This window comes from Paramisgurnus dabryanus, chromosome 6, assembly GCF_030506205.2.
Source record: "Paramisgurnus dabryanus chromosome 6, PD_genome_1.1, whole genome shotgun sequence".
Classification (NCBI taxonomy): Eukaryota; Metazoa; Chordata; class Actinopteri; order Cypriniformes; family Cobitidae; genus Paramisgurnus; species Paramisgurnus dabryanus.
The window spans coordinates 20098515-20117751 of record NC_133342.1 but is presented as its reverse complement, the minus strand read 5'-3'; the positions used below and the strand labels follow the sequence as shown (position 1 = coordinate 20117751).

The window sequence follows — 19237 nt, the reverse complement described above, 5'->3', positions numbered from 1 at the left end:
TTCTCATCCTCTGCAACAATTTTCAATCATTGTTTTAGCCCTCAAGGAACTAACATTATCAAAAAATATATATATATAGTTGGAAGGGACATAATTGAATGACACTCAAGATGGCTACCAGGTAAGCAGTTCTTATTTTTTCTCTCCAGATGAAAGATACATTTTGTTTGTCATAGACAATTTTTTGTTCTCATTAGTCATTACCGAAACATGAGTTTGTAAATGCATATATTTAATGTAATATCATGTTGCGGTAATGATCATTTTTTAATAATGATAATCTAAAAAAATGTAATAATTCCATGAGAAATAAAGAGTTTCGTTGCAAAACGAGATAACTCCATTTTTAACATTTTTGTCAAAACATGTTTATTATTATGTTATCATGTTATTATTTTGTTTTACGGTGCTACTTAGCTGTATTTTTTAAGTAATGAAGGTTTAAATCAAAACAAACCAACTGCAGTTGAATTGATATTAATTGGAATGCACAACCAAAAAACAAGATTTCTAAAAAATTAAAAAAACGGAGTTATCTCGTTTTGCAACAAAACTCTTCAAATATTTTTTAAATCCTCTGAAAATAATGGTTATAGTAAGTTCAGACCCTTTTGTGTATTTTGATTTACTTTTGAATACTGCATGCAAAATATAAAATAAACTGTATCAGCATGATGCACCAAACAATAAAATAAACTGTATCTGCATGATGCACCTAACAATAAACTAAACCCTTTCTGCATGATGCGCCTAACAATGCAGCACTGTTTTCTGCAAGTCACTTTGGGAAAAAACATCTGCTAAATGCTTAAATGTAAATAGTCTCCTTACTGTTTAATTTAATTCTTCTCATAATTTTAACAGTAAAAAGCACTTTTTGTATTTTGCACTGAAAAGAAAAAAAACAAACGTAAAGAACTTATTCAAACAATCTAAGCAGTGTTTCAAACACAAAACAACTTCCAAAAATAATGTATAATTCTTTACTGGTAGAACAACACAGTCAAGCTAAAACGTATGTGAAATACAGTACAACTTACATGACTAATGTCCAATACTGTATTTTATGTTAGTACAACCATCAGTGTTTATAGTAGGTGTGTCAGTTTAAGATACATCAAGACCGGTGCTTGTTACTGTAAATAGCTTTTCAAAAACCAAAATATCAAAAGGATATGCTTTCTAATAGCAGCAAATGTTTCAGGGCTAAAAGTTGTTTCCGTTCTTTTCACATCATATAAAAACCCTTTAAAGAATTCAGCATTCTTATGGTTGAACATGTCTACTTGGGAATACATTTATTTTCTATTAATTGCACTTGAGGAATATGATTTTAACCCCTTATAGAGAGAAATAAGTTTGGCTTCTTCTGACATATTCTGTCCTTGTTTCCTGTTAATAAATAACAGACACACTAAAAGCTGATACAAAGAAACAAATGTAGGTTTAACACAGATAAACACCAGAAAATGAATGATTCTAAATTCTTACATCTGTTTTCTTGAGAATAAAGTACAATTTCATCTACAGGACATATCTTATATTTTCAAATGCTTTATCTGCAATTCACTTCTTGGATTGTGTCAGACCTACTGTAAGCTTCTCTCCTTTGTACTGAGTCTTCATATTAAAATCACTTAATATAGAAAATCTGCAGGTTCACATGCAGCTATCCAAACAGCTAGATGTCATTCTCCATTTAGTTAGGTCAGACGAAATTTTTTTTGTTTCTTTATACCGTATCACATATGAACCTCTTTAATCACTTCTAATGTGTGCAATCACAAGGACACAGCTCCTGTTTAAGGACAGTGTCATGCACGTCCCCAGGTTCAGTCATGGTCAAGCAGAGCAGAAGAGAAGTGAAAATAGGCGTCGTTTCTTAGAAGAACTTGTCATCAATACGGAAGTGAGGTCGCGTGACATCATCAGGGTTGATGAACACAGAGATAGACTTGCCTGGATTTTCTGTCACCAACTGTTGTAACTTCTTGGCCAACCGGTCATCTGGCTGTTGTTGATCTGCAGACGAGGGATCTGCCAGTGGGGAAGGCAGACCTGAGGAGCTTCCACGACGCTGCATCTCCTGTGTAAGTCTATTGGCAGCCTTGGCCTGCTCAATGATGGAGCGCAGGTGCTCAGCTGGATCGGACCGTACCAGCGCCAGCTTCCGAGCGTGAAACATGGCTGTATCGTCACATAGGTGCTCTAACATGTTGCACTGGGGAATGAAATAGTTAGGGCAGTTTTTGTTAACCAAGCAGTGCTGCAGGTCGTCGATGAGACCGAGCATGAAGTGTGAAGCATAGTCTTCCTGTGACAAATAGGTTGAGGGTAGACGGTCACAGGCCCACAACATAATGCTGCGTAAGAAATATGGACTAACAGCTGTAGGTTGGGCAAGCAGCTTGATAATAATTGCCTTGCATGCTTGGTAAGCTTGCATAAGTCCCGGTGAGATGCATTTTTTTAGCTGCACCTCACTGCGGGCAAAGGAGAGGCGCCACTCGTTGTCCCGGCAACCAGAGACTGAGGAGGCAGGCAGCAGATAGAAGCCACTGATAACCTCTTCCTCTGTGATCTTCCCGTCCCAGAAATGGTTCTCCATCAACCAGCTCTGGGCAACTGCGGGCCAGCCTTTGAAAGACACCACAGGAATAATGTCATAAAGCATGCGGCTGCTGCCCACACCTAAAACCATGGACAGCAGTGTGCTGTGACGTTCAACTCGTTCCACCCTCGGCGTGCCCCTTTGCGGCTTGCGCTGTAACTCTGCCAGTACCAATCCAACTGCTTCTTGAAACCACTCAGCTACCAGTGTGGGCGAGAAGAAGTAGTTTGTGGTGCCATTCAGATGGTCAGTCAGCGTGCAGCAGTCCCTCCAGCGGCTGATGGTACCCTCGTCAAAAAGCCGCAAACTTAGCCACGAGTGACCCAGCGTTGAATGTCGCATATCCAGTGTGACAGGTTGGTTTCGGTCGTGTAGCTTTAGCGCGGGAACCAGCAGGGTGAAGGCCATGTCATAGTCAGAGCCACGATTGTAGATACCAAGCTCATCAAGATCCATGTCCACCACACCTTCTCGCACACCACCGGACAATAATAGATACTCGTTTGCGACCGGCAACTTTTGGTCCAGCTTTTGCACCATGCCTGAAACAGATAGAAAACAGAGGATAAATGCAAGGTTAATATTAGGTGATTTATTAAATGAGTGTATAATATTGTTTTAATAAAAAGTTTGTTCTTGTTCTGTTTTTCAGTGTTATGTTTCATTTTAGTATATTTATGTAATATTTTAGTTTTAATATTAAATGATTGACAAAGATAATGCATTTACTGATTTTTTTTTTAAATGCTTCATAACTTTTGTGAACCCATGCGATTGAAAGTTACTAAGGGGACTATTTTTGGCTACTGCGTAATATCGCCTCCTGCAGCCATGTTACAGCAGCAAGTCCTTGATTATTACGCCAGAATGAGAGTATAGTTCCTAGACATATCTGCCTAGAAAATCGCAACTTTTAATACAGGATTTAACTACAGAAGAGTCAAGTTTTAAATAGGAAAAATATCAAAACTCCTTGGTTATTTTTACCGCAATGCTAATGTTTTGTGCTATTGTATAAAAGGCTGTAAAGGAAAGAGACTTTTACTGTGGGACTTTGATTTTGATAAGTGAAATTCGTGAACTTTCCAGGAGGCGGCGGTAGCGTTCTTGTTCACTACCTGCTGTGATATAGTTGAATACTGAGAGAACGTCAGCGGTTTAACTTTAAGTTTCTCCTGCCTGTCCTTCTGGTTTATAGTTGGTGATTTGGTGTTCAAGTGTTAGTACACGACTAATAAACTATGATTCAATACACTTTGAAAAAGAAGCTCCCGTCTCCTCATCATTAAAGTGTTCTGACCAACACACAGGAGTGTTTACTGTATAAATTTCAAGCCAGAGCCTATAAGTCTAAATCCTACCTAACAAATGGTCCTTCGAGCCGGATACAGTGCTCATTCCTGGCATAATGGAGTTTGATGAGGAGAACATTAGAGCAACCAAACCAAAGCGCCATACACGTCCACCAGTCCGACTCCAAGATTTTGAAGTACAGTATGTAGGGGGCAGACCAGTACCTGAACCTGTTCTCTCATCTCCTTGGGACTTACCTTCCCGCACGACCCCCTTTCAGTCATTTTATGACAAGCCTGACTCCTTCCATGATGATCCTACTCCACACAGCAGCTTTAAACTAGGTGCCGCTGGTTTAAATTATGCTGAACGCAGTGAAGCCCTATCTCATCGGTTCCCATCAACCCAGAATGAAGGCTACCCTGAGTATGAACGTCACCGAGAACTCCAAGCCATTCACAAAGAAAATGCCCAGCTTATTCAGTCACGTCAGGCTTTTCATGCTGATCTGATGGAGTTAAAAGCAGTCCGTACTGAGGTCAAAGAACTGGTCACAGTTGCTAAAGCCCTTAAAGCAGAACTTAGTGCAGCAAAAAGCTGTGGCAGTCCTTCAGCCCGTCAAGACTCTTTGATGTTTTTCAGTCCTTCCTGCAACGTAGACCAACCTGAGCTAGACAATTCTGCATATGGTGAACAATGGCCTGAACTTCCACCTTGGCCAGATCCTGAGCCTGGACTTCAAAGGGGTATTGAGACTTTGCAGTTAACAAAACCTCAAAAAGCTGCCTTCCAATCAGAGGTACCTAATTATTCACAGGCCTCCCAAGCGCATCCTTCACCTGCGTACTGTTATCCTCCATATTCTGCCCCAAATACTGAGATATTCCCCCTCCTCCAACCCCTGATGAACTCGGAGAGCTATTTTCCACATCTGTGCCGCGCTCATACTTAAAACCCTCACAACTCAGAATTCCAGTTGCCCCCCCCACATATAGTTCCACACCTGCTCAATCTAACCACGCAGCACCTGAGGTTAGATTAAATTCAGACACAACACATCTAGCCCACCCTTCAGTGTCAGATTATGTGTATAGAGGACCTACCCCTACTATTCCAAAGTTCACTCGTCCCGATCCAAGTGAATTTGCCAGACTCCGTATTGCTTTGGAGAATTTGCTTCCTCCCAATGGAACTGAACTCTTTAAGTATCAAATACTTGTAGATCATTTAAAATTGGATGAAGCTAAATTAATAGCAGATGCTTATTTGAATTCACCCTTTCCCTTCACTGATACCATGAAAGCCCTACATGAGAAGTATGGTCAGCCCCATCAGCTGGCTTTAAGGAAAATTGCAGTTGTTCTGGAAATGCCAGATGTAAAACGAGGAGATATAATTGCCTTCCAAAAGTTCTCACTTCAGGTACAGTCTCTGGTGGGTTTGCTGAAAACTTTAGGCCCTGAAGGTGATATTGAACTGCAGTGTGGGTCACACGTTGCTCGTCTGTTAAGCAAGCTACCATCAGACCAACGAGCAGAGTTCCGACGCCATATGTTCCGGCAACCTGGAACTACCCCTACTTTACATGACCTCTCAAACTGGCTTCGTTATGAAGCTTGGTGTCATGACTTTGATGTTGAGACAGCCACACGTGGAGTTCAGGACAGAACTAACTCGAGGTCAGTACAGAGTAAGAAACCCATAGCAATTCTTCATGGGGTTGAAGATTCTCAAACTGTGACTTTCCTGTCTCCTCAGAAGACCACTCAACAGGCTAAGTTAGTCAAAGGTAAACGATTCTGTTCCTTCTGTGATAGTACAGAGCACTATTTAAGTCAATGCAATACCTTTGAAAAACTCACCACCGATGAAGTCAAAGATTGGATCCGAAGCAATAATCGCTGTTGGCGTTGTGCCAGAAGTCATCACGCAGCCCAGTGTGATTTAAAAAAGCCCTGCAACCTATGCCAAGGTAAACACCTCCGTCCTCTTCACGAGGTAAATGTCAGACCCACGCAAGAGGATACCTTGAGGACAGAGAAAAGTTGTCTTACCAATTCCTCGACAGATAAATTCTACCTTGACAAACCTGTTGTTGGGAACCGTGTCATGCTAAAGATAGTCCCTGTACATATTCATTATGAAGGACGTACTTTAGATACCTTTGCTCTGCTGGATGACGGTTCGGAGAGAACCATCCTGCTCCCAATTGCTGCAAAAGCCCTTGGTATACAAGGCATACCTGAAGATCTCCCTTTGCGGACTGTGCGTCAGGACATTGAAGTTCTTCATGGGGCATCTATCACCTTTGAAGTAGCACCGACTCATAAGCCTCAACTCAGGTATAAGATTGAACATGCCTTCACAGCTGATAACCTCAATTTATCACAACAGTCGTATCCTGTGGATCAATTGCAAAGAAAGTATAAACACTTACGAGGTCTGCCCATCACGCCAATGAAAGATGCTCAGCCTCTGCTTTTGATTGGGTCAGATCAGCCACATCTCATTACACCCACTGAACCTATCAGATTAGGATCACCAGGTGGTCCAGCTGCTGTGCACACCCGTCTAGGGTGGACCCTCCAAGGCCCTATCACGTTCATGGGGCGGCCTGTGTCTTCCTCACAATGCTTGCTGACCTCGGTCCAATCAACTCAAGATGAACTTTTCAAGAACGTCCAAAGACTCTGGCAGGTTGAAGTAGTTCCTCACAGAGATGAGAGAGAGGTGACTCGGTCCAAACAAGATCAGGAGGCTTTGAAGTTACTGGAAACCAAGTCTGTTCGCACAGATATGAATGGAGTTCTACGCTTAGCCACGCCACTATTGCGTCAAAAGGATATGCCTAGGTTGTGTGCCCCTAAAGAGTCAGTTATGCCCAATCTACGTAGTACAGAGAGACGTTTGATGAAGGATCCAGTGAAAGCAGACATATACAGGAAGGAGATAGAGAAACTTGTGCAGACGGGAACTGTCCGGGAAGTATCCACAGATGCAGCAGAATCTAACGAGTGTTGGTATATACCCCACCATCTTGTTAGTCATAATGGGAAATCTCGGGTTGTTTTCAACTGTTCTCACGAATACCATGGACAGAGTCTGAACCAGTTTCTGTTACCAGGCCCTACTCTGGGAGCATCATTACTAGGCGTACTCATCAGATTTAGGGAGCATCCAGTTGCTGTAAGTGGTGATATAAAGGCCATGTTCCATCAGGTCTGCCTGCTTCCTGAAGACCGTCCCTTATTGCAGTTTCTCTGGCGTGATCTGAGCGTGGATAAGCCCCCAAAGGTCTTCCAATGGCAAGTATTACCTTTTGGTACCACATGCAGCCCATGCTGTGCCACTTATGCCCTGCAACGGCATGTTACAGACCACAGTATGACGGATGAGAACATCAGATTTTCAATAGAAAGATGCTTTTATGTTGATAACTGCCTCCAGAGCTTGTGTACACCTGAGGCCGCAAGACAGTTAGTCGACAACTTAAGAGCAATACTTTCTCAAGCTGGATTCGAAATCAGGCAGTGGGCTAGCAATGTTCCCGAGGTTCTGAGTCATTTACCTACGGAGGCACGAGCAGAGAGCTTGGAACTGTGGTTAACTCAAGATAAATCTGACCTGCCCGAGTCAACCCTGGGCTTAAGTTGGAACTGGCAGACGGATACTCTGACTTACAAGCACAGACCTGTGGTGTATAAGACCCCCACCCTAAGAAATGTCTACAAGGTCCTGGCCACCCAATATGACCCGCTCGGTTTACTTTTGCCTTACACCACTCGAGCGAAGGTTATTATCAGGCAGCTATGGAATAAGCAACGTGGTTGGGATGACCCAAACTTACCTCCTGAGATTCTACAGGCGTGGGGTGTCTGGGAAAATGAGTTGCAGTACTTACCAAACATGACCATTCCTAGAACATATGTCCCTCCTGAGGTCGACCGGGATGGTACCACACATGAGGTACACATATTCTCAGATGCATCAGAGCAGGCATATGGAGCTGTGGCCTACTTAAGGACCACTGACAAGAAAGGCCAAACGTTCCTGTCCTTTATCATTGCACGTTCCCGCTTGGCCCCCAAGCGTTCACATTCCATTCCTCGCTTAGAGCTGTGTGGAGCTCTTGTGGCAGCTCAGTTGGCCAGATTGCTCGAAAGGGAACTAACTCTACCAATACAAAATACTGTGTTGTGGACGGACTCCTCCACGGTTCTTACCTGGCTCCACTCAGAATCCTGCCATTACAAGGTCTTTGTTGGTAACAGAGTAGCCGAAATTCAGGAGCTAACAGAAAAGTGTTCCTGGCGCTATGTGAATTCAACCAACAACCCTGCCGATGACCTCACTAGAGGCAAACCTCTGAGTGCTCTTACTGAGTTGAACCGATGGTCTCATGGGCCTCCCTTCTTATTGCAAGAACCAACCACCTGGCCAGTGATGCCAAACTCCAACCTATCAGATGATAACACTGAATTACGTAAATCTGCCTTCTGTGGCTCCACTGCCGCTCCCCCTTTATTCAGCAGGCCAATTGATTGGAACTATAATACCTGGCAGGAACTCCTGGATGCCACTGCCAAGGAAATCCAAATTAACCCTACTCCAGGTGCCTTACCTGACGCGACCGACTATCGGCAAGCAGAAATCCTAGTCCTAAAACAAGCTCAACAGGAAGCGTTTCCTAAGGACTTTCAACGCCTAGTAAATGGGAAATCAGTGTCCTTAGATAGTCGTCTCCTTACCTTGGCCCCTGAAATAGACAAATCTAGTGGTTTGATCAGAGTTGGCGGGCGTCTGAGAAGAGCACAAATGATCGAAGAATCGACCATACACCCCATTGTCTTGGATGCTTACCATCCAGTTACCCAACTACTGATTAAGCATTATGATTGTAAGCTGCGTCATTCAGGACCAGAGAGGGTGTTCGCAGAAATGCGACGTTGTTATTGGATTCTCCGTGGCCGTGAAGCCATTCGCCGGTATCAGCATCGGTGTCCCGAATGTCAGCGCTGGAGGGCACAACCAGTCATTCCTAAAATGGCGGACTTACCTCCTGCCCGTCTCCGTTTACATAAACCTGCCTTTTACTCATGTGGAGTAGATTGCTTTGGACCAATGGTGATTAAAATTGGGAGACGCACAGAGAAACGCTGGGGAATAATCTTTAAATGCTTAACAACAAGGGCAGTGCACCTGGACCTCCTCAGCACCATGAGTTCAGATTCCTTCTTAATGGCCCTTAGGCGGTTTATTGCAAGACGTGGAACACCAGCAGAACTGTGGTCTGACCAAGGAACTAATTTTCGAGGGGGAGAGAGAGAACTGAGAGAAGCCTTTGCAGTAATGGCCCCTGAGTTGCAAACTCGGCTTGCTAGTCAAAAAATTCAGTTTAATTTTAACCCCCCAGCAGCTCCACATTTCGGAGGGGTATGGGAGAGGGAGGTGCGCTCAGTAAAGTCAGCACTCTACACTACCCTAGGAACTCAATCCCTTCCAGAAGAAGTCCTCATGACCGTCCTTCTAGAGGTGGAGGCAATTCTGAACACTAAACCTTTAGGGTATGTGTCATCGGATATTGCAGATAGTGATCCAGTAACACCAAACAGTTTGCTTATGGGGCGGCCAGATGGCTCTTTGCCACAAGTGATCTACCCAAAATCTGACTTGTTAAGCCACCGACGCTGGAAACATTCACAAGTCTTAGCCGATAACTTCTGGTCCCGGTTTATACGTAACTATCTTCCTACTTTGCAAACAAGGCAAAAGTGGCACTCCTCCTCTCCTGACTTGACAGAAAAAATGGTTGTCATGGTAGTTGATCCCCAACTTCCTCGGGCCCTTTGGCCTGTTGGACATGTCATCAAGATCCACCGCAGTGCTGATGGACATGTTAGATCTGCGGATGTAGACATAAAGGGGCAGGTCTACACTCGACCAGTAGCAAGACTAGTAATTTTACCAGCTCTCCCAAATAATGGAAACTGACAAACCAACTTCAGTCCAGTTGGGTAGCCTTTTAGTAGGAACAAAGTTGCTTAGCACCTTTGGGGGCGGCTGTATAAAAGGCTGTAAAGGAAAGAGACTTTTACTGTGGGACTTTGATTTTGATAAGTGAAATTCGTGAACTTTCCAGGAGGCGGCGGTAGCGTTCTTGTTCACTACCTGCTGTGATATAGTTGAATACTGAGAGAACGTCAGCGGTTTAACTTTAAGTTTCTCCTGCCTGTCCTTCTGGTTTATAGTTGGTGATTTGGTGTTCAAGTGTTAGTACACGACTCATAAACTATGATTCAATACACTTTGAAAAAGAAGCTCCCGTCTCCTCATCATTAAAGTGTTCTGACCGACACACAGGAGTGTTTACTGTATAAATTTCAAGCCAGAGCCTATAAGTCTAAATCCTACCTAACAGCTATGCTATGCTAAAAGTGGTATCGCCAGATCCGGAGATCGGCTCAGTGATTTCCAAAACGGTAAAAATCAAATGTTTAATTCCAGGGGAGCTGGAAAATGAGCATATTTTTAAAAAGTGGAGTGTCCCTTTAATTGTGAGCACCAAAGTTTGATTTTATTCAATGATTTCCTATTTTGACATGATCTTATTCAGTCAATATTAAAGCTATCAAGGTTACATTTTGACATGACCCATGATCTGTATTCACATAGCTGGTTTATTTATTCTGCTACTACATATTATTACAAAAATGCGATTACATTACAGAATATATAAGACATACAACTGCTTAATATACGACATAAACTGTTTATAATAGTTCCTAATGTGCTTGCGCATACTGTTGCTATGTAAAAAAAGAAAGTATTTTAAAATAAGAAAACTATTTCCTAAACTCATCCCTCTAGTGCGTAAGAAGCGATGAAATAATAATTTTCATAAAACAAAAAACAATACTGAATAAATGTTATTGTTTAGTATGTTTATTATTGTTTGTTCAAATAACTTACAATAAGTTGAATAAGAAATGGTAAATGGACTGCATTTATATAGCACTTATGACATCCAAAGCGCTTTACAAGTTGCCTAACATTTACCCATTCACTCACTCACTCATTCATACACCGACGGCGGTGTCAGCCATGCAAGGCGCCATCCAGCTCACTGGGAGCAGCTGGGGTTAGGTGTCTTGGTCAGGTGGAGCCAGTGATTAAACCACCAACCTTCCGGTTTGTAGACAACCTACATGAACCACTTAGCCACTGCCGCCCCCAAAGACACTGCTGCTTACTGTCAGGAGGAAGCGCTACATGAACGCCATAAAAACAAGTCGATGAAAAATTGCCATTTATAAAACCTCACCCACAGTTTTCACATTTTAAATATATGCATGAAAAACACAAATTCTTGGTCTATTTCATGTACAAACACTTTCCCACTGTACAGGTACTGGTATGCCTCTGTGGAAGTCTTGTACAATAAAGGTAAATACGTCACATCACTTACTTTTGCATTCGAAAATAAGGTGGATACTGTGTGCTAAAAACTGAAGCAAAACTCTTTACTGGATGTATTTTATATTTTCCTAATGTTATTTTGTAACAAAATAAGAAGTATATAAAATTATATATTCACATTCCTGTACAACCAAACTAATTTGATAGTGCACACTTCCTGTCACATGACCACAGCTCTTTTACTTCTCTGCAGATGGCAGAGCACTTTCCTCGGGCATCTATTTTCAGTTGATCAATATGAAGACCTGAAAGCCAACACCAGCACTAGGAAAAAGCATCAGATCAATAGAGAATGCAACGTCCTTTATGGTTGTTATTTGCATCCTATAGTGTGTGTACTGGCTTTAAGAGTATAAAGGCAGATGTTTAGGCATACACACATAGTTGTCGCTAGTTATGAATGCAGGTAGCAGTTTGATGTTCTCAAGCATATCTAATCCTTCTTAAACAGGGAGTCCCGCAACAAGATGAACTCAGGATGGAAAAGTTTGGATCCATTTTCTTTGGGATCCCTTACAACTATAAATGTCAGAATATTAATCAAAAGGTCAAGGTTTGGCTAGTGCATGAGGCTGCATGAGGCTGTTTGCCTCTAGTGGTTGATACTGTAACTACAACTTCACGTTGGCTGGTATCAAATGGTTTTATCTGGTTTCTTTAATAAGGAACACACACACACACATAACATTTAAATTATAGATATTAGAATACACAGCATTTGCTTCCATTCAAAAGGCCCAAAGTGGGTTAAAATGGGGCGGCAATGGCTCAACCGGAAGGTTGGTGGTTCAATCCTGGCTCCACCTGACCAAGTGTCGAGGTGTCCAGACGAGCTGGATGACTGGCTGACACCGCTGTCGGTGTATAAATGAGTGAGTGAATGGGTGTAAAGCGCTTTGGATGGCCATGGGTCTGTTGAAAGCGCTATATAAATGCAGTCCATTTACCATAAAAAAAAAATTGAGATAAGTTCACTGTAATACAGCAGTACAGTAGTGTAAAGAGATCAAATGGAGCTCTCCATTCATGTAAATCTGGATTATCAATTGTAGATGGCACTGCATTTCATTCATTAAGTTTTGGTGATAAAATTATAACATCTGTTAATAAACAAAACTAATTTATAATACATGTGACAGATCATATGTCTATGGGATCATATGTCTCCCCATTCAATAACATTACGGAGGCCAGTAAGCATTTTAATTTTCCTATCAAATCTTCTAACATGACCCCACCTCTATGTTTAACAAGAACTATTGTGAACTATTTCCCACTCCTCCGCCCCTTCCTATCCTTCTTTAAATTTTTTCTCACAGTGATTCCAACTCTCACAGACATCCAGTGTCACTTTTGTTCCATCTGTCTCATTTGCATACACAGACACTGCTGGCCAATCAGCCTCCTGCTATCTGAATTGAGCCTGAATGAATGGAAGAGACTAAAACTGTGAAAACAGAATGAGACAGAGGGCTGTATATTACTTCTGCCTCAGTGCATATGAGGTTCCCACAATCGTTGGAATGCTGGTTTACCCCCATTGCCGCCTAGTTTGTAATGAAAACCCAGTAGGCTACTTGACAGGCAATACTATCCACATAAATATCCACAATACTAAATCTGTCTCAGACCACATGGTGCCATGCAAGCGTGTTTAGTGCGTGTCATTAAATAAAAGAGGATTTTATGCATCTTACTGGAGTTCCCACTGTGTCTAGGTGTGGTGCCAATGGCATAAAGATAACTATGAAACTATTTTAATTTAGGTTTTAAATGAACATTAATATAACTAGGGCTATGATATTCAACAATTTATGCACATATGTGGTCTGCTCTGTCCATGGTACTGACCATTATCAAGGTAAAGCGATTTGTCTGCCTCCTTGAGTTTTCCATAATAGCTTTCAACAGATTCAACATGTGGACATAATCTGATCCCGTCGAACGGCGGATTAGGTATTCACTCGACTAAAGCTGTGTATGTGGTATTAATTTTTCGCAAGGGGGTCAAACGTGAATCCGCGTAACTAACAGACCGTGGATTCAGTATAAAGATTTTAATATCGGACTACAACACCGTAAATATATAAAACTACGCATGCAATAAATAACATATGCGAATGGACATTATTAGTACATGCATACATCATATTTCATTTCTGTATACTGTTAATATATTGTATCAATTTATAAATGACTAAAACGACAATGATTTGTATTATGTACAATTACAACGTGTGCTTTATCAAATCAATAACAGTTTGAAATGGGAGATGCTGTTACCGAGCATGGAAAAGATGAAATCCTTGGCTGTGTGTATTTCCAATGCCCTCTGGTCATCGTACTCGCGTTGGTCTTGTTTACTGAATTCGTGTATAAGATGGTTCAGCTCCTCAATCTTCACTCCGGACCTGAAATCAAGCTCATGACAGCGCCACGGTTTGTGGTTGTTGTTGTTTAAGCCGCCCGGTGTTGCCGTTGGACTGTTTCCCAGACTGCTAACGGACCCGGTCCGGCTGGATTGAGCTGGGACCGCCATCTTCACACACTAGAGAAATCTTGGGGGATGTAACGTTTTGTCTGTCCTGGGTTCCCCTCCTTTAAACATCAGGTGGTCTTTTAATGGGCTTGTGATGTCATGCAATCCATATGCAGTTTACAACAACAAAATAACAAATACTGTATAGCCCATGTAGTTGTAAATCAAGCTGTCGCGTGTCTTCCACGTGAAAATATGGAGTGAGGCTGTGAGCTAGGGAGAAAAATAGGAAAGCCTTTCCTTTACTTGGAAAAACTGCAACAAACGATTCTTATTTAAATTCATACTTTTTTATGCAATTGGTTGATCAATCTGACAAATACTTTTAGATTTTTTAATAGCCTATAAAGTATTTAATTAAATAACCAATAAATAATAACACTGCTAATATTTCTGTCACCAATCTATTAATGAATAAATGTAATAAAAATTATAAATAAAAAATCTGCACATAAAAACTGCTATTTATAATACAACTGTTCAATAAATAAAATATTATGTATACACCTTGATGTACTCATTTGGAGGTAATACAACTAGGCTATTTAAAGGGGTAGGAGGTAGAGGTGGTAGGTATAAGCTGTACACTATTTGACCATTTTAACCATTTCATTGTACGAAACCATCCGGTGCACTCATTCAAATGCAAAAACGAGTTAATACAACTCACAGTTAGCCATTACCCATTGACATACATAATAGACATGACAAGAGAAAGAAGCTGAAAAATGCTTTTTTATTTGTGTGCCAAACGTATGAAACCTGCAAGACTCTTCTGACACCTAAACAGACAATATCTGCCAAATAGTACATTTAACAAAATCAAAATATACATTTAGTACACAAGTCTTAATATCCTCAAATAAAAAAAAAACATTTTTACATTCCTTAAGCACATTACCAAACATCAAATGACAAACAGCTACAGTTTGTCAAGCAACTTTGTCATGAGAGCTTCAAAACCCTGCTGAGCAGACTTTAGCTGCGCTAGAGTCTCTTCATGACGCCGTTGACTGGCTTCTTCCGAGTCCAGCAAATATTGCATCAATTCACTATCCATTTTTTGACGCTTACAAGGAGGTGGTGTGGACGTTGGTGGTGTAGTTTGGGGTGGTGCAGTCACACAGTCGCAACTTTCTAATGCTTGAGGTCTGCCACGACCAACAACGGGGAAGACCATATCATGCCGCCCTCCCAGAAGGTCTTCCATTTCTGAATAAAACTGAAAGCGGATTTTATCCTTCCCTGGTGTTTTATTGCTATCTTTAATTTTTTTATAGGCATCTACAAGTGTATACCACTTCCTGGTCACTTTGTCAAGGCTAAAAGACTCCTTAAAATGGGTGGACAACTTATCTGCAACATCTTTCCAAAACACTTTTTTACTGCCCTTAGGAGATTTTAGCCGAACGAACAACTCGTTCAGAGTTTTGGGGAGTCCTTCGCCTTTACTTGCGATGTGTTGCCGCAAAAGGTTGATCAAAAACAAAGTCTGGTCTGTGTTGAAGGCAACATTTGCTGGCATTGGCACAGGTGAGTGTGATGTACTAACAGCAGGAAAGACCACATCATGCTGGCCTTTAAAAAGGTCATCCATTTCTGAATAAAACTGAAAGCGGATTTTCTTCTTTCTCTGAATTTTCTTGTTATCATTAATTTTTTTGTAGGCTTCTGCAAGTGTACTCCACTTCCTGGCCACTTTGTCAGGGCAGAACGACTGCATGAAATGGCCAGTCAACTTTTCTGCCGCATCTCTCCATAGCTGTTTTTTACTGCACTTGGAAGATTTAAGCCGTGCATTTAGCTCATTCAGAGTTTTGGGGTGTCCTTCACCTTTACTTTCAATGTGCTCCCGCATAAAGTTGATCAAAAATAAAGAATGCTCTTTGCTGAAGCCATCATTTGCTGGCATTGGCACAGGTGATGGTAACGCATTGGATGCAGCATCAATGTTCTCCTGGCAGGCCTCTAAAACACACATAAAAGAAACAGGTTAACAACATTAATAACATTATTACTATGTGTTTATTATTATTATCATTTATATTATTGTTATCTCACCTGTTATGGTTTGCAAGTCTTCAGCTTCAATCACGTTGATCTGGAAAGTCAGGTCCTCATTCAAGTAGAATGTGGTGGGGTCTGCTTCCTTCTGATACAAGGGACCAGGAAATGGAGTGCTCCTCTGGGCATCCATGAACATGTTCATGTTGGTGTCCAAATATACTAGAAAAAAGCAAACAATAGATCATATCAATAGATCAAAACACATTTTCAAAAAGCTGAGTTTTGGCAGAAAATGTAACAGTATAACATAATATAACAAAAAATATAACAATAACATAATGTACAATAAGTACAGGTATGATATCATGCTGCCGTCACATGCTATCGTAAATACGAGTTTCCCTGGTAAAATTTGCAAATAAATGCCCTCTAATATCGTGTTTACCTCTGGGAAGTATAGAAATAATTTTGAGACCCAAATTGCTGAGATGGACAGCCCTCAAACTTAAAAAAAATGGCAGATGGGAGAGGGATTTCTGCTGTGACAGGCATGCTTTATTACTTTTTATTTGCAAATGATTCATTGCCTTGTTGTGATGTTAAAATAGCACATATTACCTGGCGTCCTCCATTATTTTTGACAACAATGCACCTGAACACAACAAGCTTGTAATCACGACTTCGGACGTGGGAATTATCAAATTTGCGATAGCACGTGAATGCAACATTACTACTTTCTCACTTACTGTTGGTTGCTTCAGAAGCCATTTTGGATTCTGAAGTCGGAGTTGCTTCGGTTTCTCCCTCTATTCCAGTTTTAAGTCGCTGTGTTGAACGCAGCATTGAGGATATAAGTATGCTAAGTCAAAGAAAAACAATTGAAATCTTAACCATTTAATTCTTAAGCAATTTAATACAACATTCGCTATACATTTTCGATTTTGCAGATTAAAATGATAACATGAGTAAGTATATGGTTACAAGATGAGTGAATAAAACGCACTGAATGCTTAACACATAATTAAATACACAGAAAACAAATTACCTCCTGCGTCTCCTTTCTTCTTCCATTACAGTTTTTAGGTGGACTTCATATTGGTCCTTTAATTGTTGGTATTCCTCAACAGCAAGAACAACAAATTTTTGCTTGGACGTATCCATCTTGGGTTTCCGACTTGTGAAGCGTAACTCGGGTGTGACGTAATTCCCAGCGCCGAGTTCACGTACAACGGCACCGCCATATTGGGGAGGGCAAGGCTCCCCAAGTGAGCGAAAGAGAAGCGATTTTCTGCATAAAAACACATAACGTTTACATTTCTGAACCGATTGCAATGGTCACGATCTACGTTAGGTTGTCCACTTTAGATATGAAGTAATAAAATTATTTTATCATACGGTGCTGCCTACGTCAAGTCCAGAGGCCGACTTCAAGCCGCGCTGCGCAGACTGAACGGATTGACATTAAAGTACCGCGAGAGCGATTGCTTTCGCGGTACTTTGATGTCATAAGCCGAGCGGTCTGCGCAGCGCCGCATAAAGTCAAACACGCCTGTACAGTATCGGTTGACTGAGGTTCCTTTTCTTACCACGTGCCTCCTGACGTCGCCAAAACAAAAACAACAGTGACCCACGCGTCACAAAACACTGTTTCGACCCAACGGATAGTAATATACAAGGACATGGCATGGAGGAGTTTTTGTTATAAATGAACCAAAACAGACTCGATGAATACATTATTCCTGTTTTCAAATAACACCAGATATCACGTAAGTTCAGATGGGTATTGTTGGGTATTGCATTGACATTAACACCTGTTCATCCACATTGAGTGCTGCAAAGACATCGCAAACTTTTACAAGGATGTGTAGGACACGTGATTTGCAATAATGAACTATAAGCCAGCTGAATAGGAAAATGTACAACATACTCAAAATAACACCAAATCCTTGATATGTTTTCCCTGATAGATACACCATCCATCCTCAGCAAAGATGTGGCTTCTGGAATGCTCAGCAACAATCCGAAACAAAAAGGGGTGTTCCTAAGGAGGCAGATGCAGGTTGGGCAGGAGGACATAAGAATGCACGTGCCACCCCAACCAGATGCACCTTTGCCACTCAGGAAACCAGCTCGACTCTTCAGACCCCTGGTTTTCACTGTGGTGGTAGTTCTACCCTGTTACAGAGATGAGAAGACAAGATAACTTTTTCTCTAACACCTTTTTAGTTTACAGGCTGCTCGTTTGGTGCAGCTGCCATCTTGCAGTATGAATCAAAGTCACGAGTTCAGATGGCCATGGAGGAGGCCAATAAGAAAAAACTAAAACTTGAAGGGGTAACGAATTAAGACAGTAATAAGTCAATAATACACAGTAAGAGTACTGTAATCTGCATTTTATGCAGGTTCATGACATAACATGCTGGCACAAATGGTGGAATCAGCTGTCAAACTTCCAGAAGCAGGTGATTATGTTGATGTCTGGCATTGATGAGTTGTGGAGTGGGCTAAGTGAAGGACAGAAGACAGTCACAGGTTGGTTGTGCTCACTCATATTGATTTACAGTACAAAAAGCATGGCTTGTAATATAAGCCACTATTTCTAGGTCAAAACTGATGTTTTGTCTGAATTAAGGTCACATCCCATTGTCCTCTTGTTTTTAAGGTATCATAGCTCTAAACGCTTTGTTATTGTGTTGTTGGAGAATACGATCAATGAAGCACTTTATGGTCAAGTACTTCACCTGTAACCCTGCCTCCAGTAATTGAGCGTAAAACACCAAAATATGTTACATATCTATAGTCTACAGTTCAAAAAGATAAGAGTGTATTCCACTCGGTTTGGATGTCCCCATTATTTTGGGTAGGATCAGTTCCTTCCACCTCTTTGCTTTTTGTTATAGAGACAAGGTGTTTTCCTATGGTCCTGTCTGCTTTCAGCCACTACTCTGTCATTCACGTGATGGTTAACATGTATGTGCCATTGTCTTTTTTCACTACCATTGTCTCCCTGCTTGGGAAGGAGCCGTTTCTGGCCCTTTATCTGTCTGGAGGTACTATTAATTGTTAATAGATTTTAAAAATGTTATCATAATTGTGTAACTGTATATATCTATTGATCACTGTCCTATCATCTGTCCAATGTCTGTTGTGTCACTCCATGATCTTTTTACATAAAAAGGTCCCATTTTTTCTGCGTTTTCAAAATTTTGATTGTGTTTACAGTGCCTAATATAACATGTTCATGTTTTGTGTGTAAAAAAAACGCAGTATTTAACCCTTCGCTAAACCCCGCCCTCTTTAGTTACTGTTGC

General features: G+C 41.3%; 2 protein-coding genes and 1 non-coding gene across 4 annotated transcripts; 1 reads left to right on the top strand and 2 right to left on the bottom strand.

The window, feature by feature from the left end:
• Positions 1 to 969: 969 nt before the first annotated feature.
• Positions 970 to 14115, bottom strand: mb21d2 (Mab-21 domain containing 2). The gene is made up of 2 exons (XM_065275371.1): positions 13664 to 14115; positions 970 to 3153 (listed from the first exon to the last, which is right to left on the bottom strand). Exons 1-2 carry the CDS (start codon positions 13917 to 13919, stop codon positions 1883 to 1885), a joined length of 1527 nt encoding a protein of 508 aa, XP_065131443.1. The 5' UTR covers positions 13920 to 14115; the 3' UTR covers positions 970 to 1882.
• Positions 14116 to 14634: 519 nt separating this feature from the next.
• LOC135766173 (uncharacterized) lies at positions 14635 to 17167 on the bottom strand. Its single transcript, XM_065275906.2, has 4 exons — positions 16972 to 17167; positions 16673 to 16785; positions 15981 to 16145; positions 14635 to 15887 (listed from the first exon to the last, which is right to left on the bottom strand). The coding sequence occupies exons 1-4, from the start codon at positions 17085 to 17087 to the stop codon at positions 14842 to 14844; spliced, it is 1440 nt and encodes a 479-aa protein (XP_065131978.1). The 5' UTR covers positions 17088 to 17167; the 3' UTR covers positions 14635 to 14841.
• A 214-nt stretch (positions 17168 to 17381) lies between these two features.
• Positions 17382 to 19032, top strand: LOC135766189 (uncharacterized). 2 transcript variants are annotated; one of them, XR_012336833.1, is made up of 3 exons: positions 17382 to 17692; positions 17894 to 18260; positions 18329 to 19032. It is a non-coding gene; the product is annotated as an uncharacterized protein (transcript). The 2 variants fall into 2 exon arrangements; XR_012336834.1 differs by having other exon boundaries at positions 17894 to 18458; positions 18589 to 19032.
• Positions 19033 to 19237: the final 205 nt, after the last annotated feature.